Source organism: Canis aureus, unplaced genomic scaffold (genome assembly GCF_053574225.1).
Source record: "Canis aureus isolate CA01 unplaced genomic scaffold, VMU_Caureus_v.1.0 ptg000196l_RagTag, whole genome shotgun sequence".
NCBI classification, from domain to species: Eukaryota; Metazoa; Chordata; class Mammalia; order Carnivora; family Canidae; genus Canis; species Canis aureus.
In genome coordinates this window covers 24,458-50,099 of record NW_027554474.1, presented here as the reverse complement: position 1 = coordinate 50,099, position 25,642 = coordinate 24,458, and the positions used below count along the sequence as shown (strand labels likewise).

The 25,642-nt window shown below is 41.6% G+C and overlaps 1 protein-coding gene and 1 pseudogene across 1 annotated transcript in view; one reads left to right on the top strand and one right to left on the bottom strand.

Moving 5' to 3' along the window:
• The window catches only part of LOC144309719 (WW domain-containing adapter protein with coiled-coil-like), a 28,633-nt gene extending 25,741 nt beyond the window's left edge, over window positions 1–2,892 (bottom strand). Inside the window, exons 1-2 of the mRNA XM_077890820.1 lie at window positions 2,780–2,892; window positions 2,105–2,217 (exon numbers count right to left, since the gene is read on the bottom strand). Of these exons, the coding sequence (XP_077746946.1) occupies window positions 2,105–2,217; window positions 2,780–2,889 (223 nt within the window). The 5' untranslated portion in view covers window positions 2,890–2,892. The remainder of the gene's footprint in view (window positions 1–2,104; window positions 2,218–2,779) is intronic.
• Window positions 2,893–14,860: 11,968 nt separating this feature from the next.
• LOC144309718 (DNA (cytosine-5)-methyltransferase 3A pseudogene) lies at window positions 14,861–18,129 on the top strand (annotated as a pseudogene).
• The last annotated feature ends 7,513 nt before the right edge of the window (window positions 18,130–25,642 follow it).

Genomic DNA, 25,642 nt, shown 5'->3' with positions numbered 1-25,642 from the left:
TACTACCACACTTAGGTATAACTCAGTTGACCAATTAAGGAAAAATAAAAAGAAATATAGCTAAGGTTTTTTTTTTTCTAATTATCACTTAAAACTGAAAAAGTGAGACACATGACTGTACTTCAACACACACAGAGACCTACTGACTCCTCATTTGCACTTTTAGGAATGTGACTAAGGAAGTAATGGGCAAAGATAGACATCACAGCACTGCTGACAGTAGGAAAAGGATAAAAACCACCCAAGTATCCACAGATGATTACCTATAAATGAGGGCACATCAAAAAAAAAAAAAAAAAAAAAAGGAAAACCATGTAATTTTAACACACAGGGATTTCTAAACTGACACAGAAATATTTCCTCAAAATATTAATGAACAAAAAAAGGTTAAAAATAGTAACATATAATGCCATTATGTAAAACACACACATATGTAGTTTTAATACACATTTATATACACGCAGAAAAAAGTGTATGTCCCCAAATGTTCTTGGCTCATGAAATTAAAAAAATCCCCTTTTTATTTTTTAGTAACAAACATGCTTCACTTTTGAAATTACAAAGAAAAAAGAGAAGGAACTCCTTCATTTGTGAAAGAAAAAGATGCACACAATTTAAAAACACAATTCTGATTTTATTTCCTTAAAGATGGTTTATTAGAAAGACAAAAAAACACTACTTTCACTTTCATCAATACTTCCATCAGATCTTTATTTACTTCCATTTACTTCAAGAGAGGAGAAGAGACTTAAAATGATAGGGTATTTTGGAAAGAATAAAGCTGACGCACTAGGCTATTTTTTTTCCCTCTCTGGGAACTATCACCCACTAAGTGAGAGGCCTGGCCCAAAATCTTAAAAAAAAAAAAAAAAAAAAGTGACTATTTTTTTTACAACCATTTGCCACTCCTCCACCATATCTTCTCAATATCCTTCTGCAGTTTGTTCAGACAGAACTACTACAAGCTGGGTGCGGTTTTTTTTTTTTTTTTTTTTAAACCTGGAGAGGAAAACCTTTACCTTATTTCTGATTGTTTGCAAGAAGTAACAGTTATTCAAGATATTAAGTAAAATGGAACCAGGACCCAAGTCTTCTGTCTCAAAAATAGTTTTAATTTCCTTACTTCAGTACACTAAATCATTGTTTTGTAAGAATTAAATACAATTTCACTAGTACAAAAAAATTAAATGTTCAAAGGAACATATCTTAAAAATTCAGTGAAGAATTATGTTACTTTACTATCTGCTTCATCTTAAAACTTTTCCCATCAAAAAAGCAGTACTGTCTTGCTAAGACCAAATACAACCTTCTATGTAAGTTACAGGAAGAAGATGTCCAAGAATTCCCTGAACACATCTTAAAAATTCTTCCAAATTTCAAAATCTAATAAAAAGCCTAAGAAGTCTATGGTGGCATTTAAATTCTATTCTGGGCAAAAGGAAGCCACTGGGAATAGAGGACCTTTACTAAAAGCTTCAAATTCAAATTTAATTTGAATTAAGAAATAAATGCATATTACTCATATTGTCCCACTTAGACAAAATGTGACCTCAAAAACCTTTAAGGTATGCTCACAGTATAGAGATGCTATTCACATCTATGATGATGTAATCAGTTCCCAGATAAAAGGTAAAAAAGTTTCTCACTGATAAACACAAAACACCAAGAGACACTTTAATGTTACCATCTGTGTGTGGCTACAATTCAATTGTTAGATTCAAACATTCAATGAGTTTTGGAAGAAGTTTCACTGTCCAGTTTAACAGGACACAATTCAGCAAAGGGGGGAAAAAAAACCCAAACAACTCCTGTTTTAAGAGTCAATCCACAATATGAGATTTTGTTTTCCACCAATTCAACTGCATCATAGCCAGTATGAGTAGTGAAGAATAACATACGTGTACTAATCCTCCATGAACTCTTTTCCTTTTCAGGAAACAAAATGGTGGAGGTTAGGAAGACAGATCTAACATAAAAGAAACTATACATTTACATTATTTTAGTTTACATATGTAAACAGCTATGCATATGGATATAAACATACAAACTATAGGAGTGAATTAAACATCATGTTGTTTCAAAGAAAAAAAAAATTAATACTTACTTCCACTGGCAAACCCACTAGTGGCTGTTGCTTGCATCACCTCCCTTCTGTAATCCCTATCTTTTGGGAAGCTGTTAACTGCCATCTTGTTTGCTTCTTTTTGTCTCTGTTCTCTAAAAATAAAACATAGATAAACTCATAAAAATTACATCAGGTACAATGAGTTTACATATGACACTTCTGACCAAATGCTCAACAGAATGTTATATGGAAAATAAAAGAACTGAACATAGCCATAATATCAACTGGTATGGGAGATGAAACATAGCTAACAGAACATTAATGTTTCTCAGTGATAGCATTATAGCAATTGTTTATAACACCATTAAACCCTACAACCAAAACTCCCCAATATTAATTCTACACATATGAAGGAAACATTAATATACTTTAAATTATGAAAATGTTCATTATAAATGATAATATAGGTTGATATAAAATCTTAAATATACTGATGGTTTACAAGGTCCTTGTGGACAGTGACTTATCCAAGTTTTTTCTTTCTTTCTTTTTTTTTTTTAAGCAAAGAGAAATTATAGAAAACATAATGGGCCAACTATTGCAATTGAAGGGGGGAATGAGGAGTTTCACTAAGAAACCTAAGCTGAGAAAGTTCTAAGATGTTAAGCTGTAGTCAAGAATAATAAGTATTTTTTAATGAGTAAGAGCAAATACCTTTCAAGCCACTCTTTTGGGAAACCATTGTGAAACTTCGGTTCGACAATTGTAGTAGTATTTTTTCCCAGAAGAGCTAATATGCTCAGACCAGTCATCTGCAGAATCATAAGGCTTAAAAATACATTTTTAAAAATTAGAAAATATTAATACTATTTAACCACTTATTATGAAACTTCAACAGTCAATGGTTTTCAAAGCACATATAAGGGAAAAGACCATAAAAAAAATGTACCCTGATATAAAATGTAATTGTGTGTGTGTGTGTGTGTGTGTGTGTGTAGATATCTATCTATCTATGTGTGTGTGTGTGTAGATATCTATCTATATCTCTTAGGAGACTTTAGTCTATGAAAACCTTCAAAAATAACAATGGAAAATCCGGTAAAATACGAAATTAAAACAGATTCATATACATTAGTTTATTAAGCACAGAATGAGAAATGCAAAATTAACATCTTGACTTTGGAAAAGCATTACCAAAGTTCCCCATTACATAATTTTAATTGCTGAAATCCTGTCACATGGGGGGGGGTGGAGATTAGAAAACCCATACTTAACTGATTTCATGACATGATGGCGTATCAATTTTAAACTCATGCACAATAATACTCATATATATTAGTAACCAAGAACAATTGGTCTGTATTCACTGTTACTTAGTGAAGAAAAAAAAAACCCACAGAATTTAAAAATAAAACTATAAACACAGAGCTAATTAAAAGCCATATATTTGCTTCACCTTCAAAATCCATGAGATTGGGCAAGCTAAACCTTGTCTCACATAATATATGAGGTCAGCAGCATCACTCATATCCCTGTAACAAAAACTAGCCTTTCAAAAACTCTCAGATACATTCTCTTTAGGTATTTTATAGGTATAGTAAAATTATAAAGAAATTAGAGAAATCTGAAAGGAGGGCCAATTTCCATGCTACTGATCTAAAAAGTGTAAAATTTAAAGAAGTGCACTGGCCCCAGGAATCTGGAAGAATCCCAAGTTACTTCTAGATGAATTTCTGGACTATTTCCTCAAAGGAGCTTTGAGATTAATGAAATGTTATACGTTGGTAGTCTACAATTCTGGTTCACCAGTGGACAGTGACACAATCTTAAAGCTTGAGGAAAAGAATGAACCTTCATGCCCTGCTGACTCAGCTTTAATTTTGCCAAGTAGGCAACAAGCCTAGAGATAGTCGTAAGAGTTATCCATACGCCATAAAACTAATTGGTGACAGAAAAAAGGATAAAAACTTAAGTTTCAGGATGCCCATTATTGCCACCAAATCAATACCAATTCTCAAAATGCTGCAATAATTTTAAGAGATGAAAAAATATTGCAGATTCTGTCACACTTATGCTCTTGGGATTATGCCTCAAAATAATGAAGCTATTGGCAATCAGCCCTGTGCCTCCAAACCTCTCATACAGAAAGTTAATTCTCAATCCTTCTAGTTTCCAAAGGTAGGCTACAACCAAGTTGCAGAAACCCAATCACAGAAGGCCAAGTTCTAAAAGCTTTTTCACCACTTACTACTCCCTGTACCTAAATTATTATACAAACTGAATACTTTTTTTAAAGATTTTATTTACTTATGAGAGAGAGAGAGAGAGAGAGAGGCAGAGACATAGGCAGAAGGAGAAGCAGGCTCCATGCAGGGAGCCAACGTGGAACTCGATCCCGGGTCTCCAGGATCAGGCCCTGGACTGAAAGTGGCGCTAAACCGCTGAGCCACCTGGGCTGCCCCAAACTGAATACTTCTATGCATGTATCTGGAAGATTTGGGTTGCTTGGAAGGTGGTTACATGAGATTGATTATGATAACTAGTCTGGTTGGAGAGGTAGATAAGATTTGAGACAGGTGGATGAGAGGACATCAGAGCAGGGCAGAGTGATCTACACCACTGCTCTTCAAAGCGATGGCTTTGTGAATTGTTACCTGTTCTGCAGGGGATAAGGAGCATGCATCAAAAAAAAAAAATTATATCAACATACTTTTTTCCTTGTCAAAGTCTCACTTTAAGAAAAAAGGGTATTTTTTTTTCCAGCTCAAGTAAATGGTATATTATTTAATGACAGTTAATTTACACCCAGGTTAACTCCAGGACAGTTAAAAGTTTACAGGCCAGAACCTTGAAGAATAGGAGTCTATGACACTGTGTGGATTCTGCCCACCAAATCTTAGCTCAGTATAACTTAATGTCTTACTTAACAAAATGTGTTTCAGCGTACAGCATTACAACAACATACTAATAACTCTAGTTTATCTTCTCCACCCCACTTCCATACTCAAAAAAAAAAAAAAAGGTTGTGGGGGGGAAACCTTTTAGTAATGGGAAATATTTAAATACTGTTGTGCAATAGGTGTTACAATGCTTTTCTTCATTGTGTATTTTCAACCTTATTGAAGTATGATTGACAAAACTGGAAGATATTTAGTGTATGCTGTGATGATTTGACACTGTGAAAGGATTCCACCCATCTGGTTCATTAACACATCATCACCTAACAGATTTTATGAAAACATTTAAGTCTTCATCTCAGCAAATTTCAATTACACAATATAGTGTTACCAGTTACCATCACCATATTAAACATTAGATCTTAAAGTTGTTAAATTTGATTAAAAAAAAAAAAGAGTATCTAAAACCAAGAACTAGGGATCCCCTGGGTGGCTCAGCGGTTTAACACCTGCCTTCGGTCCAGGGCGTGATCTTACTTCTCCCTCTGCCTGTGTCTTTGCCCCTCCCCCCCGTGTGTCTCATGAATAAATAAATAAAATTAAAAAATTAAAAAAAAAACCAACAAGCGAAGAACTAAACTTCAAAAAGGTCTGCAAACACTTCAAATTTGCTGGCTTAGGCTTGATATACTAAGGCAGGAGTTTTCCTTGTGTTGTCCAGGAACCCTTGAGGGACCCCAAAATCATTTCAAAAGATCAAAACTATTTTCATAATAACACTAATATGATGGTCTTTTTCTTCCTCATTCTACCACAAAAACAGTGGAGTTTTCCCAGATGCTGTAGAAAAGTATGTTATCATGGAAGATTGAATGCAGAGCACATCTGAAGTTTCCTCTTAAGAGAGGCATTAAAGAGATACTCAAGATCTATTTTTTTAATTTTATAATTATTTTTCATAAAAACATTACATAAGCTAACATTAAAGGGTTTACAATCAACTGATTTTAGAATTATTTTTCATAGTTATCAAGTTTTTTAAATAAAGATTTTGAGTTGGGGGACATGGCAGGCACTCTTAGGCAAGGGTGAGGAGCGGCGGGAGAAGCAGGCTCCCCACTGAATAGTATGACATTGAGCTCTATGCCAGGACCCTAGGATCCTGACCTGAGCCTACGGCAGATGTTTGATTGAGTCACCCAAGTGACTCATTTATCAAGCTTTAATTTTTAATATGGTAAATATTGGTAGAAGATAAACAACAGCTCTCAGTTTTCATGACTGTAGAGACAGAGGTCTTGAGACCAAAAGGGATGAAAAGGACTGCTCTGAAAGAATGTACTCAACAAATAAAGAGGCACCCATCTGCTCTCCTTCAATTCAAAATGTCTTTTAACCATGTTTTTCTCCTCTTAAAAAAGTGTATATCCCTTTCTGCACTCTCCCTTAAAATACAGAATCCTACTACTTCTTCCCCAAGTGAAAAGATGGAAAAAAAAATAGTTAATCCTAGAAATTAACTGATGAATTGTTAATAAGGAATGGTTCACTGAATAACATCTACAACATCAAGGAAAGGCATTTACTATAACAAAGAAATTCATGGGGCCTAAGAGTTTTCTGATAAATTTATATATTTTAAAAAATTAAGTAGAATATCTTCAGGCAAAGACTGGTTACAGAAAGTAGATCTTGAGAGCCTCAATTTGAAAAGCTCCAAAAAATGCAGAAGATATTTAAGGGATAACAAGTGGTGCTGGAATATAAATGCAAAGTCATCTGTGATTGAATTTAAAGAACTTCCCAGCAAATCAAAATTGGTAGATATGTAGAAGGGAAGATATCAATTAACTCTTTAAATGTGAATAATTTTTTTTTTCTAAATGAAGCAATTCGGAGGCGTCTTAAAAATCACAAATATGCATAACTAATCTATAACAAGCTACATGTGATCTGTAAGTCTTATTATGATTTATATTAGGAAGGAAGAGACATTCAAAAAAGTTTTTCCTAAATAGTTTATCATAGGCTAGGTTCTATGTTAAATCACAATAAATGTTCATCACAGGACTTAGGGAACTACATGTGAGTATCTTAATCTAATACTGAAAAAATAAGGTTAACTTCTACTAGACCATCATCAACGTTTGATACATATAAATCATTCATACAACCAAATGTCTATGTAGATAACTAGATAATATTGTTACTGATTTTCAAAGTTGGATTTAAAGTCTGAAAACTTCAAAGAGAAAAAAGAACTATTTTTAAAAAAAAGTTATTCCATAACTTCTTAAACCTAGGTTAAAATAATGTCTTGACCTACGTTATTCATCTGTTATTTTATTCTTTCATTATGAAAATATTAGATAAAAACTAATTTTATGTTTTAAAATTTTTACTCAAAAACTTCCATTAAAAGTGATTTAAAGACAAAGTGAGTTTACAGTAACCTGCAGAAAGATTCAAAAGCTAACATCTCAGATAAGATTAAATTTGTAATTTATAAATAATTTAGGTGTTATGCTCACAGCACTGGGTGCATTATAATGAAAAAGACCATTACTCGGAGATTATATACCTATACTTGAAATTTATAGAAAGGGAAATCCTGATTCTGAAAACACGTAACACTTAATCCATTCAGGTAACAGTCTTCAGCTTCCACCCATAAAATGAAATCCCCTGACACCGTTTATGATTTGGGTCCATCAAGCTTACATGCCCATTATTTATTCTTTCTGATTTCACTACATTTAGCCCATGTCTTAGAAATCAAAACAAGCAGAATTAGTTTTCTCTGAATTATGATTTTTTAAAAAGCCAAAACAATGTCCAAGTGGCCTGCCACTGTAACTATCAGCAAAGAACTACCAAATTGAAATTGTAATGATAAATGGCACTTTAGAGTTTGTTACTTTGCAAATTAACAAGGCCACTTTCCACAAAATTAGATTCATTCTAAAATCCTGAATATATACTTTATTGGAAATAACTCATTACAAGTAGTTTGATGACAACAACTATTAAGGTTTACTAAGCTGCTGTCTCAGCCTCAACACCACCCCCTTCTCTACTGTGATGCTACTAGGACTGGGATACTGCAAATAATGCTGTTTAGTCAGCTAGCTTCCTGTTAGATTCTGCCCATAGGAGGCACTGGAATTCACACTGAGAGGCAGGACAAGGAGACACCTAGCAGCCACAGCTCCAGTTTCCAGTTCTCTGTTATCTGACCCAAGCCAGAACCAGCTTCATCACACCGCTTGCAGGTACTATATCACCAGTTCTGCAGGGCCCCTCCTTTAAGCCATTAGGTTCTAATAACTACATCCTCTTCCTACCATACTTCAGCTCTCAGGGTAAATATATATATACTGTATGTGTGTTACCTCAGTGTTCCTTTTTGGTTTCTCCACTCCTCAATAACAGGCAGTATGTGCTTAACCAATCCTGCATGTAAAATTTTCTGTGTTGTCAAATTTTCTGTGCTAAAATAACTAACATGTTTTGTTTTCCTACCTAGACTCTGTTACAGTATTTAAAATTATTCTAAATTTATCTTCATGAAAATGCTATCTATCATTTATGTTTTGAATTTCTTTGGAAATGTACTACCCACAATGTTTCAAGAAGGGGTAAGAAATAATCAGTCTCAAAGACCTTTCAAATCTGATTAAGGTAGGATGATCACCCAAATATCCAAGGCAAAATCTGTTGGATTCAACCTACACTTTTATAGCCTTCTAGTTGTTCTTTCCTTTCTGTATTTTCCACGCTACCATCTGATAGAATTTTTTAAATTCCAAGTACGAGGTTACTTCACCATTTATATTATTCAATACCTCTAATTAATTAATGTTATTAATTCTTTCAAAGAACCAACTCCTGGTTTTGTTTGATCTGTTCCACAGTTCTTCTGGTCTCGATTTCGTTGAGTTCTGCTCGAATCTTTATTAACTCTCTTCTGCTGGGTGTAGGATCTATTTGCTGTTTTTTTTTTTTTTTTCTCTAGGTCCTTTAGGTGTAAGGTTAGCTTTTGTATTTGAGTTCTTTCCAGCTTTTGGATGGCTGCTAGTATTGTGATGTATTTCCCCCTCAGGACTGCTTTTGGTGTATCCCAAAGGTTTTAAATGGTAGTATATTCATTCTCATTAGTTTCCATGAATCTTTTTAATTTCTCCTTAATTTCCTGGTTGACCCTTTCATCTTTTAGCAGGATGGTCCTTAACCTCCACGTGTTTGAAGTCTTTCCAAACTTCTTGTTGTGATTTAGTTCTAATTTCAAGGCATCATGGTCTGAGAATATGCAGGGGACGATCCCAATCTTTGGGTATCGGCTCAGATCCAATTTGTGACCCAGTATGTGGTCTATTCTGGAGAAAGTTCCATGTGCACTTGAGAAGAATGTATTTTCAGTTGAGTTTGGATGTAAAGTTCTGTAGATATCTGTGAAATCCATCTGGTCCAGTGTATCATTTAAAGCTCTCGTTTCTTTGGAGATGTTGTGTTTAGGAAACTATCAAGTGTAGAAAGCGCTAGATTGAAGTCACAAAGTATAAGTGTATTATTATCTAAGTACGTCTTCACTTTGGTTATTAATTGATTGATATATTTGGCAGCCTCCACATTCGCGGCATATATATTGAGGATTGTTAAGTCCTCTTGTTGGATAGATCCTTTAATTATGATATAGTGTCCCTCTTCATCTCTCACTGCGGTCTTCGGGGTACGTTTTAGTTTATCGGATATAAGGATGGCTACCCCTGCTTTCTTTTGAGGACCATTCGAATGGTAAATGGTTCTCCAACCTTTTATTTTCAGGCTGTAGGTGTCCTTCTGTCTAAAATGAGTCTCTTGTAGACAGCAAATAGACGGGTCCTGCTTTTTTATCCAGTCTGAAACCCTGCGCCTTTTGATGGGGTCATTAAGCCCGTTCACGTTCAGAGTTACTATTGAAAGATATGAGTTTAGTGTCATCATGATACTTATTCAGTCCCTGTTTTTGTGGATTGTTCCAGTGGACTTCTTCTTAAAGGGGAATTTTGAGAGTCCCCCTTAAAATTTCTTGCAGAGCTGGTTTGGAGGTCACATATTCTTTCAGTTCCTGCCTGTCTTGTAAGCTCTTTCTTTCTCCTTCCATTCTGATTGAGATCCTTGCTGGATAAAGTATTCTCGGTTGCATGTGTTTCTCATTTAGGACCCTGACTATATCCTGCCAGCCCTTTCTGGCTTGCCAGGTCTCTGTGGAGAGGTCTGCAGTTACTCTAATACTCCTCCCCATAAAAGTCAGGGATTTCTTGTCTCTTGCTGCTTTAAGGATCTTCTCTTTATCTTTGGAATTTGCAAGCTTCACCATTAAATGTCGAGGTGTTGAACAGTTTTTATTCATTTCAGGGGGTGGAATCTCTCTATTTCCTGGATATGAATGCCTGTTTCCCTTCCCTGATTAGCAAAGTTTTCAGATATGATTTGTTCAAATACATATTCTGGGCCTCTGTCACATTTGGCGCCCTCTGGAACCCCAATGAAACGTAGGTTTTTCTTCCTCAGGCTGTCATTTATTTCCCTTAATCTATCCTCATGGTCCTTTACTTGTTTGTCTCTTTTTTCCTCATTTCCCTCTTTGCCATCAACTTGTCTTCTATGTCACTCACTCGTTCTTCTACCTTGTTAACCCTCATCATTAGAACTTCTAGTTTGGATTGTGTCTCATTCAATTGATTTTTAATTTCTGCCTGATTAGCTCTAAATTCTGCAGTCATGAAGTCTCTTGAGTCCTTTTTGCTTTTTTCTAGAGCCACCAGTAGCTTTATAATAATGCTTCTGAATTGGCTTTCTGACATTGAATTGTAATCCAGATTTTGTAACTCTATGGGAGAGAGGATGTTTCTGATTCGTTCTTTTGAGGTGAGGTTTTCCTTCTAGTCATTTTGCTCAGTGCAGAGTGCCCAAAAACATGTTGTATTGGGAAAAGGAGAAAAAGAGAGGAGAGAAAGACGGAAAGAAAAGAAAAAAGAAGAAAGAAAAAAGGAAGAAAAAAGGAAGAAAAAGAGAAGAAAAAGAAAAAAAAGAAAGGAAAAAAGGGGTGGGGGAAGCAAACAGAAATAAAAAATAACAACAACAACAACAACAACAACAAAACAAGGGGGAATATCGTCTGATTCTGTATCCTGCAAGTCCCTTGTCTTACCCTGGAACTTTCCAGTGCTGCTTGGTCAATAACTTGTTTTTCCCCTGTCCTTCTCGCTGGTCTTCTGGGGGAGGGTCTATCGTGCTGATTTTCAGTTGTTAGCACTTGGGGGAGCTGCTCAACCCCCTGCCTGGTGCAGGGCTCAGTGGGGGTTGTTTACCCCGTGAGGCCCCAGTGCGCAGGCGCCAGCGAGGGGCTCCCAGCGTGCACTGGGCTCGAGCGCGGTCCCCCGGACTGACGGCCAGCCGACCCTGCGGACAGACGGGCCACAAAGCATGTCGCCCTGCGCCTGCTGAACCGCGAGCGCCCGAGGATGTCAGCGCTGAGGAAGGTGCGAGCCGCGGGGGCCGAGCTGCCGGGGCGACCGGTCGCGGGCTGCGCGGCGGCCTCGTCCCTCGCGGCGCCTGGGTGCCTCGCCGGCGGTGCTTCCCGGACCCTGCACTCCCGGGACGTGGGTGCCGCGCGGGCTGTGCCGGAGACGGGCGGGCTGGAGGAGCTGCGGGGCCTGAGGAGGGGGCGGCGTCCGGCTCCCGCGGGGCAGCGGCGAGGGCCCAGGGGCCCAGGCGGAAGCGGCTCGTGTTTAGGGCAGCGCCAGCGGCGGACAGACGGTCCCTGGACAGCTCGAGAGCCTCCGTCCACGTCGCACGAGGCAGCTAATGCCGGGTCTGTCCTCCGGATGCGGGGCACCGCCCCTGGGGGGACGCGCGCTACCTTCGTGTCGCCCTGGCACCGGCCGCACAGGCGGCGCTGGGACCGTGGGGCTGCGGGCGAGCTGCACGTGCTGCAGGCTACCGCCGCCTCCAGCGCCAGGGGACCCGCGCCACAGGTGGCATCCGGGGCGGGGCCTGCGCGCCGGCAGGGGCGGGGGAGCGGTGGGGCGGAAGGAACCCCGGACGCCATGCTCGGCGCTGCCTGGGCTCCCCGCGCTCGCCTGGCCCTTCCCCAGGTGCCTCCGCGCGCCGGCCGGCCCCCAGCGCGCCAGGCCTCCTGGGCGCCCAGTGCGCAGGCGCCGGCGGCGGGCTCCGAGCGTGTGCCGGGCTGGAGCGCGGTGGGGCGCGTGGCGGCGGCGGCGGCGGCGGGGGAGCGGTGGGGCGGAAGGACCCCCGGACGGCAGGGCGCGGTGCTGCCTGGGCTCCCCGGTGCGGGTGTGGCCCCTCCCCAGGTGCCTCCGCACTCAGGCCGGCCCCCAGCGTGCGGGGCCTCCCGGTCGACCAGTGCGCAGGCGCCGGCGGGGGGCTCCCAGCGTGCACTGCGCTCGAGCGCGGTCCCCCGGACTGACGGCCAGCCCTGCGGATGGACGGGCTGTGTGCCCTGTCGCCCTGCGCCTGCTGAACTCCGAGCGCCCGAGGATGTCTGCGCTGAGGAAGGTACGGGCCGCGGGCGGGGCGCAGGCAGGGACCCCGAGCTGCAGGAGTGACCGGTCGTGGGCTGCGCGCTGCGGCCTGGTGCCTCGCCGGCGGTGCTTCCCGGACCCGGCACTCCCGGAGCGTGGGTGCCGCGCGGACTGTTCCGGGCAGACGGGCTGGCTGGAGGAGCTGCGGGGCCTGAGGAGGGGGCGGCGTCCGGCTCCCGCGGGGCAGCGGCGAGGGCCCAGGGGCCCAGGCGGAAGCGGCTCGTGTTTAGGGCAGCGCCAGCGGCGGACAGACGGTCCCTGGACAGCTCGAGAGCCTCCGGCCACGTCGCCCGAGGCAGCAAGTGCCGGGTCTGTCCTCCGGATGCTGAAAAAAAAGATGTGAGTCTTACCTGAGTCTGTAGGAAATTGATACCTGTGGTGCCTTAGCTCTATCTGCACCAAAACCAAACTCAGGTGAATTTGCTATGGTTGTCTGTCACGAGAGAAGGATGTTACTGATGTATAGTATTTGAAAATCAGCCACTTGCAATGTGCTTTTGCTTCACAGGCTAGAAGAAATCTTAGTCCATTTTTTTCCATCAAATTGGCTGAAATTTGCCTGCCTCAAGCAGTAGCAACTCTCAAGAAATGAAAAAGTTGAGATGTGGCATTTTTCCTAACAATACATGTAAAGACTAGAGTGCTTGATTTAGTTTTTATGGAATTGCCACGGTACCTTTGTGTATCGTTGTGTTCATCAGCACCCCTTAACCATTAAACAGACATGCCCAAAACAATGCATGCATGTGTGTCTCTATTTAGTTGTAATGTGGCCACTGTTTCCTTCCTATAAAATGGAAATTATAATGTTATAATGTTAACAAGGTGGTTTGTGAGTTTCAAATACAATAGTGAAGATCTTCTTTCTTTGATAGTTACATAGGTTAGGCAAATACAAGCAGGCATTTAGTATTAAATTATAGCACGTGAAAGACCAAAAAGTAGTGATAGGTGGTTGTTATTTCTACTAAGAAAAGGACACTAATTTTTTTTCAAAGTCTTAGTTACACTAGCTCTTGAGTTTTAAGCTTGGTGGTTTTTCAAAGTAAATGTGACTAGTAAGTGGCGAGGAAGCATAGTCACTGATATCCTGGTTTTAGAAAAGCAATGAGTAAACAAATTGATGTTGCTAGCATTTAAGTGGCACAGTAGCATGTGTACTATTACAAGGATCTTCCTGTAATTGCTGTAAAATGTGCTTTTAATGTTTACTGTGCCCCTCTAGTCCATTCTATGTTTCTTACTAGCTGCCCCCCACTCCCAGCCTCTATCACACGCAAACTTCACGTGTGTCTTTTGACCCATTCTGTTCACTTTCAAGTATGTCAACAAGCAAGAGAGAGAAAGCGAGCCACATGTGCACGTATGCGAGAATGCGCACAAGTGCTAGAATGTGCAGAGGGAGATGGAGAGAGAAATTTTAGCAGACTCCCCACAGAGTGTGGAGCCCTGTGAAGGATCCGGGGTCCCGACCCTGAGATCAGGACCTGAGCCCAAACCAGGAGTCGGGGTGTAACCAACTGAGCCACCCAGGGGCCCAGGTAGAGACCTCTTCTTAATTGGCTTTGACTTTATTTGACCATGGTAGGAGCCAGTATATTGAAAGGGTTAAAGCAGCAGAATGATGATATCAGACTGGTTTTTTTTTTTCAGAAGTAAAATTTAGTTGCTACAGAGATGGGATGGGCCTGGAGATTTCCAGGTCAAGACAATGGCAATGAACCCATGGGTGAGGGAAGGAAAGTGATTTTTGTTTTGAGAAAGGGAGTTGGATGCTCAGCCTGCCCTCACCATCAGGGTGATGTTTCTCAACATATTGAAACTCCTCCCCCGTGTTGGTTAAACCTCAGCTCCTAGACACCACATCCACTAATCCAACCACCAGATTGTTGATGCCAGGCCATCGGGGGTTGAGAGAGGGCTCCAGAGACCTGCACAAGCCCTGACCTACCACTTCTGACATAATTGAATATCTTCTCATAAGAAAGGTGATTTTAGTTTTATGTTCATTTGCTATTTGGCAGTTAACCAAGTAGAACTTCCTACTGTGTAGTTGGATACGTGGATCTTGAGGATAATTAGTAAGTTCTAGGTTGTAGGTAATAGACTTGGGAGTCGGGTTGCCAGATAAAATACAAGGCATCCAGTTTAATTTGAACTTAAGAGAAACAGTAATTTATTTATTTATTTTTTTAGTGGACGTATGAACTGTGCTGTCTTTTTATATTTCCTTTTGTGAAATCTCGCAACTCTGATTGGGGTGTCATCAACATTTAGATAGTAACTCTTTGTAACCACTTTATTGAGACATATATCAGACAGTTTACCCATCTCAAGTATATGTGCAAGGATGTGAAGTGTACGCACAAAGTGATGCAGCCACCTCCACGATTCTAGAATAATTTCATCTCCTCCCAACAAACCCCTGTCTCATGTAGCTGTCTACCGCTAATCCTTCATCCTCTGACCCTTCCTCACTCCAGCCCTATGCAACCACTAATCTACTTTCTGTTTCTATTTACCTGTTTTGGACAATTCATGTAAATGGAATCATATGGTGGGTAGATTTGTTTGCCATCGGCTCCTGTCACTTAGCTTAATCCACATGATAATATGTAGCAATACTTCATACCTTTCTATGGCCCAGTAGTATTTATGGATATACCAGCTTTGTTAACCTCTTTATCCAGCTTTGGACATTTGGGTCATTTCTACCTATTGCCTATGATGAATAATGCTGCTAAGAATCTTTACATAGAGGGGCTGCACGTGGCCTTATGGGCTGAGAAGAAAAGCCAAGGTGATCGCAGTAATGAATGCTGTGGAAGAAAACCAGGGGTCTGGCTAGTCTCAGAAGGTGGAGGAGGCCAGTCCTCCTGCAATGCAGCAGCCCACCAACCCTGCATCCCCCACTGTGGCCACCACACCTGAGCCCGTGGGGGCAGATGCTGGGGACAAGAACACCACCAAAGCAGCCAATGATGAGCTGGCCTACGAGGACGGCCGGGGCTTTGGCACTGGGGAGCTGGTGTGGGGGAAACGTCGGGGCTTCTCCTGGTGGCCAGGCCGCATTGTGTCTTGGTGGATGACAGGCCGGAGCTGAGGAGCTGAAGGCACCCGCTGGGTCATGTGGTTTGGAGATGGCAAGTTCTTGATGGCGTGTGTTGAGAAGTTGATGCCGCTGAGCTCCTTCTGCAGTGCTTTCCACCAGGCCACATACAACAAGCAGCCCATGTACCGCAAAGCCATCTATGAAGTCCTGCAGGTGGCCTGTAGCCATGCGGGGAAGTTGTTCCCAGCGTGCCACGACAGCGATGAGAGCGACACTGCCAAGTCCGTGGAGGTGCAGAACAAACAGATGATCGAGTGGTCTCTCGGAGGGTTCCAGCCTTCTGGCCCCAAGGGCCTGAAGCCACCCAAAGAAGAGAAGAACCCCTACAAAGAAGTTTACACAGACATGTGGGTCGAACCTGAGGCAGCTGCCTATGCACCACCCCCCCCAGCCAAAAAGCCCCGAAAGAGTACGACTGAGAAGCCTAAGATCATTGATGAACGCACAAGAGAGCAGCTGGTGTACAAAGTGCGGCAGAAGTGCCAGAACATCGAGGACATTTGCATCTCTTGTGGGAGCCTCAACGTTACCCTGGAACACCCTCTCTTTGTTGGAGAAATGTGCCAAAACTGTAAGAACTGCTTCCTGGAGTGTGCATACGTATCACCATGATGATGACAGCTACCAGTCCTACCACACCATTTGCTGTGGGGGGTGGGGGGCAAGGTGCTCATGTGTGGGAACAATAACTGCTGCAGGTGTTTTTGTGTGGAGGGTGTGGATCTCTTATTGGGGCTGGGGGCCACCTGGCAGCCATCAAGGAGGACCCCCGGAACTGCTACATGTGTGGGCACAAGGGCACTTACGGGCTACTGCGGCAGCGGGACGACTGGCCCTCATGGCTCCAGATGTTCTTCACCAACAGCCACGACCAGGAATTTGACCCTATGAAGGTTTACCTGCCTGTCCCAGCTGAGAAGAGGAAGCCCATCCGGGTGCTGTCTCTATTTGATGGAATTGCTACAGGGCTTCTGGTGCTGAAGGATTTGGGGATTCAGGTGGACTGCTACATCGCCTCCGAGGTGTGCAAGGACTCCATCACGGTGGGGAAGATCATGTATGTTGGGGACGTCTGCAGCGTCACGCAGAAGCATATCCAGGAGTGGGGCCCATTGGATCTGGTGATTGGGGGCAGTCCTTGCAATGGTCTCTCCATCATCAATCCTGCCCATAAAGGACTCTACGAGGGCACTGGCCGGCTCTTCTTTGAGTTCTACCACCTGCTGCATGATGCGCGGCCCAAGGAGGGAGATGACCGCCCCTTCTTCCGGCTCTTTGAGAATGTGGTGGCCATGGGCATTAGTGACAAGAGGGACATCTCGCGAATTCTCGAGTCCAACCCTATGATGATTAATGCCAAAGAAGTGTCAGCTGCACACAGGGCCCACTACTTCTGGGGGAACCTTCCTGGTATGAACAGGAGGCCATTGGCATCCACTGTGAATGATAAGCTGGAGCTGCAGGAGTGTCTGGAGCACGGCTGGATAGCCAAGTTCAGCAAAGTGAGGACCATTACTACTAGGTCGAACTCCATAAAGCAGGGCAAAGACCAGCATGTCCCCGTCTTCATGAATGAGAAAGAGGACATCTTACGGTGCACTAAAATGGAAAGGGTGTTTGGCTTCCCTGTCCACTATACTGATGTCTCCAACATGAGCCACTTGGCGACGCAGAGACTGCTGGGCCGGTCGTGGAGCGTGCCGGTCATCCGCCACCTCTTCGCTCTGCTGAAGGAATGTTTTGTTTGTGTGTAAGGGACATGAGGGCAGACTGAGGTAGTGACACAAAGTTAAACAAGAAAACACAAAACACAGCAAAACACTGACAACATGAAGATGGAGAGAAGTATCCGCACGCAGAAGAGAAAAAGGAAATTTAAAACAAAACCAGAGGCGGAAGTACCAGAGGGCTTTGCCTTGCACAAAGGGTTGCACATCATCTCCTGATTTTTCAATGTTAATCTTCAGTCCTTTTTAAAAACAAAACCAAGGTCCCTCCTGTCTCCCCCTCCCCTTTTTGTAGGTAAAACCTTTTGTTTTCTACTCTTTTCAGAGGGGTTTCTGTTTGGATTTTTGTTTCTTGCTGTGATTGAAACAAAGAGGGTTTATTGCAGCAAAAACCAGTAACAGGACATAGCAACAATACCTTGCAGAGGAAGGACAGGAGGGAAAAAAAAGGAAATTCTACAGAAATCTATATATTGGAGTTTTTTCTAACTATGTATGTTTTGTTGTCTTCTCTAGCCTGATCAGATAGGAGCACAAGCAGGGGGTGGAAAATAGTGACGCTCAGCAGCAGACTTTCCTTCCAGCCGCTGAGCTCTCTTGCCAGCACCATTCCTGGTCATGCAGAACAGAGCCCAATGAGCAGCAGGGAGACACATCACACAAGACCCTTTTATGCAGTATTTCAGGTGCTTACCACACAGGAAACCTTGAAGAAGATCCATTTCTATAAGCTGCTGTTACCTCTTCCAGTTTGTGTGTGTGTGTGTATATATATATATAAATGACAGATATGAGATATATATAAAAGGTACTGTTAATTACTGTACAACCTGACTTCATAATGGTGCTTTAAAACAGCGAGGTGAGTAAAAACATCAGCTTCCACGTTGCCTTATGTGCAAAGGGTTTTAACGTTGGATGAAGGGAGGCAGCTTGAAGGTGAATTGTTGCCATTCATGGCGGGCTTTCCCTCTAGTGTTTAACAAGGTGAAGGAGGAGAATTCGGGACCACGTACTCCTGCTTCTCCCTGCCAAAAACGGGTATGAGGTGAGATGGGGTGGGTCGGACCGTGGAGGGTTGAGAGTGGGATTCATCCAGGCTCACGCAATAACCTTTCGATTTTTTTTTCCAAAAAAAAGGAGACTCCCTCGGCAAGATGGCAGTTAAAAGGGGTCTTCATTCCCAGTTTCTCACATTAGCCAATTCAAGGGCTCCTTGTGGTGGGATCAGAAATTATCCAGAGTGTGGGAAAGTGACCGTTAAAAACCCCACCTGGAGAAAAAAAAAAATACAAAATGAAAAAAAAAAAAAAAAGGAACCTTCACATACAGGTATTTATGTGGACATATTTTCATTTCTGGGGGCCATGTATGTAGGAGCGGAATTGCTGGGTTAAGTGCTAAGTCTGTGTTTAACACTTAGAAGAACCAGCAGTTTCCCAAGGTGGCTCCACTGTTTTGTATTCTCACCAGCAGTGTGTGAGGCTTCTGATTTCTGTATGCTTGTCAACCCTATTTTTTATTTTTTTTATTTATTTATTTTTATTTTTTATTATTATTTTTTTTAACCCTATTTTTTAAAAAAAGATTTTATTTATTTGAGAGAGAGAGCAAGAGAGCGAGCAGGGAGGTGGGCAGTGGTGAGGGAGAGGGGCAGAGAGGAAATCTCAAGCTGACTCCTTGTGAACACAGACCCTGATTTGGGGCTCAATCTCACACGACCCTGGTATCATGACTTGAGTCAAAATCAAGAGTCGGCTGTGTAACCAACTGAGCCGCTGAAGTGCCCCACCAACACTTGTTTTAGCTAACACTTGCTTTTGTTTGACTTTTTTGTTCTCACCTTTCTAGAAGAAGGTGGGACATGATACCTCCTTGTTGCTGTGGTTTACGTTTCCTTGATGACTGATGAAGTTCATTATCTTTTTGTGTGTTTATTGGCTATTTTTGTATCATCTTTGCAGAAACGTCTTTTTGGATTCTTTGGACAGTTTTCTCATTAGATACCTTTGAAATAGTAGACTTCTTTTTAGAACAGTCTTAGATTTACAGAAGTGTCTTTTCCATTTTTTGCCTATTTTTAAGGGAGTTGTGTTTTTCCCTTATCATTGAGTTTTAACAGTTGTCTTTTGTGGATACGTGTCGTTTATTAGATACGTGTTCTGCAAATATTTTTTTTCCAGTCTGTGGCTTGTTTCTTCATTCTCTGAACGGTTTCTTTCACAGAACAGAAGTTCTTAATTTTAATAATGTCCAACCTTGCAATTTCTCTTTCATACGTTGGGCTTTTGGAGTTGCATGGAAAAACTCCTTGCCATGCTCAAAGTCACCCAGGAATTGTGCAGATTTGTCTTTATATTTAGTTCTGTGATCTAATTTGAGTTCATTTTTGTGAACAGGGATAAGTTCTATGCCTAGATTCAAAGATTTTCTGCATGTGAATATCCAGTTGTCTAGCATCAGTATTTGAAAAGACTGGCCTTTCTTCACTGAATCGTCTTTGCTCCTCTGCCAAAGACCAGTTGATTGTATTCGTGTGGGTTTTATTCTGAGCTCTGTTATGTTCTACAGATCTGTTTTTCTGTTCTTTTTTTTTTTTGTAAATTTTTATTTATTTATGATAGTCACACACACGCAGAGAGAGAGAGGCAGAGACACAGGCAGAGGGAGAAGCAGGCTCCATGCACCGGGAGCCCGACGTGGGATTTGATCCCGGGTCTCCAGGATCGCGCCCTGGGCCAAAGGCAGGCGCTAAACTGCTGCACCACCCAGGGATCCCTGTTTTTCTGTTCTTTGACCAATACTGCTGTGTCTTTATTACTGAAGCTTTATAGGAAATCTTGAAATTGGTTGGTGTCAGTCCTTTGACTTTGTATTTCTCAATATTGTGTCAGCTGTTCTGTTTTTTTTTTTTTTTTTTGCCTATTCATGTAAAATTGAGAATGAGTTTGTCATATATATGTGATAACTTGCTAGGATTTGGGTTGGGGTTGTGTTGTATATATAAACCAAGTTGGGAAGAATTGACATCTTGATCATATTATATATTCTTGTCCGTAAACATGGAATTTACTTATGGAGATCATCTTTGATTTCTTTCAACTGAGTTTTTAAAAATATTTATTTATTCATGAGAGACACAGAGAGCACAGAGAGAGAGAGAGAGAGAGTGGCAGAGACACAGGCAGAGAGAGAAGCAGGGAGCCCGACGTGGGACTTGATCCTGGGTCTCGAGGATCAGATCCTGGGCTGAAGGCGGCGCTAAACCGCTGAGCCACCCGGGCTCCTCATCAGCTGAGTTTTATACGAATTGAGATTCTGTACACTTTTTGTTAGATTGGGCACTAATGTAAATGGTATTTTGTTTTTAATTTCAAATTCCCATTGTTCATTGGCAGTGTGAACAATGCTATCTTGGGCAGACCCACCATGCTGATGGCTCTCTGTGGCCTGAAGCCTTCTGGAGCACAGGTCCCTCTCATATTCTTTCTTTTTGTCTGGTCACACCCTTAAGTACACCCATGAATGTCCTTCATCTGCTCTAGAGATAGGATTATGATTTTCAAGCATTTCCTCCTGGGTGGGCTTCCAGCAGTTACCCGCCAGCTTCTTGGGCCCCAAAACAGGTCTCACTGGAGGTGGGGTTGTGGAGATCTACTAATTTTTCAGCCTCCCAAGACACACTTCTGTCCATAAGTCCCCTTAAGAAGCCATTTCTCATCAAGGTGGACTTGTCAGCCTTTTTCTTCTCTCTTTCATAGAACACAGGTATATAGGAAAGTAATTGATATTTGTACATGAAGTTTGCATCCTGAATCATTGCTATAATCACTTACTAGTTCCCAGAGTTTTTTTCGTGTTTCTTTAGGATTTTCTACATACATAGTCATGTTGTCTCTGAACAAAGGCAGTTTTACCTTTTCCTTCCCCATATGTAAATCTTTTCTTTTCTTTTCCCTTCCTAGAGGATTAGCTAGGACTTCTTCTTAAGTACTGAATCTTTACTAGTGGTAAGAGGGGAATATCCTTGCCTTGTTACTGATCTTAGAGGGAAATCTAGTTTTTCACCATTAAGTAGGTTTGCTCTAGGTATTTTATACATGTTTATCAAGTTGAGGAAGTCCCCTCTATTCCCAGTTTGGTGGTAACTTTTATCATGAATACGTGTTGGATTTTTCTTAATAATTGTTTGGCATCTGTTGATATGATCAAATAGATATTTTTTATCTTGTTGGAGTGATGGCTTACACTAATACTTCTGCATATTATACAGCCTGTGCATTCCTGGAAAAAAAAAAAACATTGGTTTTGGTATAGCATCCATATTATATGTTGTTGAATTTGATTTGAAATTTTTCAAATTTTTTTGAAGAGTTTTTCATCTCTGTTCATAAGAGATATAGTAGTCTATATGTCTATAGACTATATAGTAGTCTATATCTCTATAGAAAAGTATAGACTACTATAGTTTTCCTTCTTCTGCTGTCTTTATCTGGTTTTGATAGTAGGATAAGGCTGGCCTTATAGAATGAGTTGGAAGTACAGCCTCTCTTTTATTTTCTCTGAAAGAGTTTGAGAATTGGTATAATGTCATCTTCTTATTTTTGCCAGTGAAGCCGTCAGGGCTCAGTGCTTGCTGTTGAGGAAGGTTACTAATTATTGATTTAATTTCTCTTTAGGTATAGGCCTATTGAGATCACCTATTTCTCTTTGTGTAGGAGTTTTTGTTACTTGTGTCTTTTACGGAATTGGTGCGTGTCATGTAAATCCTCAAATTTGAGGGCATAGGATTATCGTTACCTTTAATTTTTAATCTCCGTGGGATCCATAGCGACGACTCTTCTTTCATTTCTGGTATTAGTAATTTGTCTCTTTTCTCATTTTTTCTTGGCTAGCCTGGCTGTAGGTTTACCAATTTTATGAATCATCTTAAAGAACCAGCTTTTGACTTTGTTGTTTTTTTCCCCAATTGTTTTCCTCTCTCTCTCCCCTCCCTCCCTTCCTTCCCTTCCTTCCCTTTCCTTCCTTTCCTTCCTTCCCTCTTGATTTTATGTATTTATTCATGAGAGACACAGAGAGAGTGAGAGGCAGAGACATAGGCAGAGAGAGAAGCAGGCTCCATGCAGGGAGCTGGATGTGGGACTGGATCCCAGGAATCCAGGATCATGCACCCAACCGCTGAGCCAACTGGGCGTCTTCCTTCCTTTCCTTTCCTTTCCTTTTTCCTTTTTCCTTTCCTTTCCTCTGAGAAAGAGAGAGAGAATGAGCAGAGGAGAAGGAGAGGAAGAGAGAGAGAGAGAATCTCAAGCAGACTCACCTGCTGAGTATAGAGCCTGACTCAGGGCTCAGTCTTATGACCCTGAGATTATGACCTGAGCCAAATCCAAGATTCAGATGCTTATCCGATTGAGCCACCTAGCCATGTTTGCCTGTTTCAATTCCACAGATTTCTATTTTATTCTTCCTTTTCTTCTCCTGGCTCTTCTTGTTCTTGTTTCCTAAGGTAGAAGCTTAAGTTACTGATTTTAGTGTTCTCTTCTCTCTCTCTCTCTCTCTAACATATGCCTTCAATGCTGAAATCTTCCTCTAACCACTCCTTTGCAGCCTTCCACAAATTTGCATAAGTTGTATTTCCATTTAGTTCAGAATAGTTAAAAATTTCAGTGCTTCAACTTTAACTCATTTAATTTCCAAATGTATGGAGATTCTTCTGCTGTATTTCTCTTACTTAACTCCATGTGGTCTAAGCTAATGGTGTGTGATTTCCATTCTTTTAGATAGTTACAGTGTGTTTTATGGCCAGGATGTGGTCTGTCTGGTTCTGCGTGAGTTTGTGAAGACTGTGTAGTGCTGTGTTAGATGAAGTGTTAGACTAGTTGGTGCTGTTGTGTTCAACTGTATCCGCACTGATGTTCTGCCTAGTGGGTCTGTCAATTATTGTGTAGAAGGCTATAGAAGTTTCTAAAGGTGCTAGTGTGTTTATCCATGACTCCTTGGATGTTATCAGTTCTGCCTCATGTATTTTGACCCTCTCTTGTTAGGCACATACATACACAGTAAGGAGTGTTCTGTGTTCTCAGAGAATTGATCCCTTTTTCACTGTGTAATACCTTCTTTTATCCCTGAGAATTTTCCTCATTCTGCCATCTGCCTTGTCTGAAATTGATATGAGTTCTTCAGCTTTCTTTTGGGTGGTGTAGGCCTGGTTTCTTTCCCCCTTCCTTTACTTCTCTTCTACCTGTGTACTTCTATTTAAAATTTTTTATTTATTTATGATAGTCACAGAGAGAGAGAGAGAGAGAGGCAGAGACACAGGCAGAGGGAGAAGCAGGCTCCATGCACCGGGAGCCCGACGTGGGATTCGATCCCGGGTCTCCAGGATCGCGCCCTGGGCCAAAGGCAGGCGCTAAACCGCAGCGCCACACAGGGATCCCTGTACTTCTATTTAAAGTAGGTATCTTGTAGACGGCATATAGTTGGATCTTTTTATCTGCTCTTGCAGTCTCTGGTTTGATTGCTTGCTTGCTTGATTTAATTTATTTAGTCACCAAAGACATAGAAGGAGAGGCAGAGACCTAGGCAGAGGGGAACCAGGCTCCCCACTGAGCAGGGGGCCTTATGTGGGACTGGATCCCAGGACCCCAGTATTAACGACCTGAGCGGAAGACAGATGTTCAATCACTGAGCCATCCAGGCACCTCCAGTCTCTTGTTTTAATTGGCATATTTAGACCATCCACATTTTAGGTAATTGTTGCTGTAGTTGGGTTAATATTCACCATGTTTGCAACTGATTTTCACTCATTACAGTTGTTCTTTTTTATATTTTTATCACCCTCTCTTTCTCTTCCGTCTCTGCTTTTAGTTTAACATTTTATGGGATTCCATTCTTTCTTAGCATATTCATATACTTTTTCTTTTTAAAGATTTTAGTTTTGAGAGAGAGAGAGAGAAGGAGCAGGGGGAGGAAGTTGCAGGAGAGAAGGATAATCAGACTCCCCACTGAGCCCAATGCAGGGCTCTATTGCAGGACTTTGGGGTCATGACGTGAGCTGAAGGTAGACGCTTGAACCAACCGAGCCCCCAGACAACCCTGTCCATATACTTCTTTTTTTTTTTTTTAAATATTTTTTTTTAATTTTTATTTATTTATGATAGTCACACAGAGAGAGAGAGGCAGAGACATAGGCAGAGGGAGAAGCAGGCTCCATGCACCGGGAGCCCGACGTGGGATTCGATCCCGGGTCTCCAGGATCGCGCCCTGGGCCAAAGGCAGGCGCCAAACCGCTACGCCACCCAGGGATCCCCATATACTTCTTTAAAAGAATTTTTTGTGCTTGCCCTACAGTTTGTTATATTCATTTCTAACTAATCCAGGTCCACTCTGAAATAACATTACACCTTTTCACAGGTAGTGCAGTTGCCTTATAGGAGAATATATTCAATTCCTTTTTTCCCCATCCTTTATAACATTGCTTTAATTGACTTCACTTTGTCATATTCCTTAAGAACTCAGCACGCTGGTTTTAATACTTTTTGCAAGACAAGTCTGCTGAGCAGTAAATTCCTTGGGTTTATTTGAGTGTTTTGTTTTTATTTCTTTTCACTTTTTTGTTTTTTATTTTTATTTTTTTAAGATTTTATTTATTTATTCATGAGAGACAGAGAGAGATAGAGAGAGAGGCAGAGACACGGGCAGATGGCGAAGCAGGCTCCATGTAGGGAGCCGGACATGGGACTCGATCCCGGGTTCCCAGGATCACGCCCTGGGCTGAAGGCAGGCGCTCAACTGCTGAGCCACCCAGGGGTCCTCTTTTCACTTTTGAAGTACAATTTCACCAGCTACAGAATTCTTAGGTGGTGGGTTTTTCTTTTTAACCTTTTTTTACCTGCACCCTCTCTGTTCTTGCTTGCATGATCTCTGATGAGGTGTCTGATGTATTTCTTATCCTCGTCCTCTGTAGATAAGGTGCTTTTTTCTCCCCTCTGGCTCTTTTCAGTATCTTTATCTTTGGTTTTTGCTGTTTGAGTATTAGTGCAAGATGTAGATCTTTTTGGCATTTATTCTGTTTGGTGTTCTCTGAGCTTCCTGGGTATGTGGTCTGGTGTTTTATCATTAATATTGGAGAATTTTCAGCTATTATTACTTTGAATATTTCTTCTCCTTCCTCTCTTTGTTCTCCTTCTGGTGTTTTCCATCATGTGTTTGCTATCCTTTTTGCATTGTTCCACAGTTATTGGATATTTTGTTTCTTT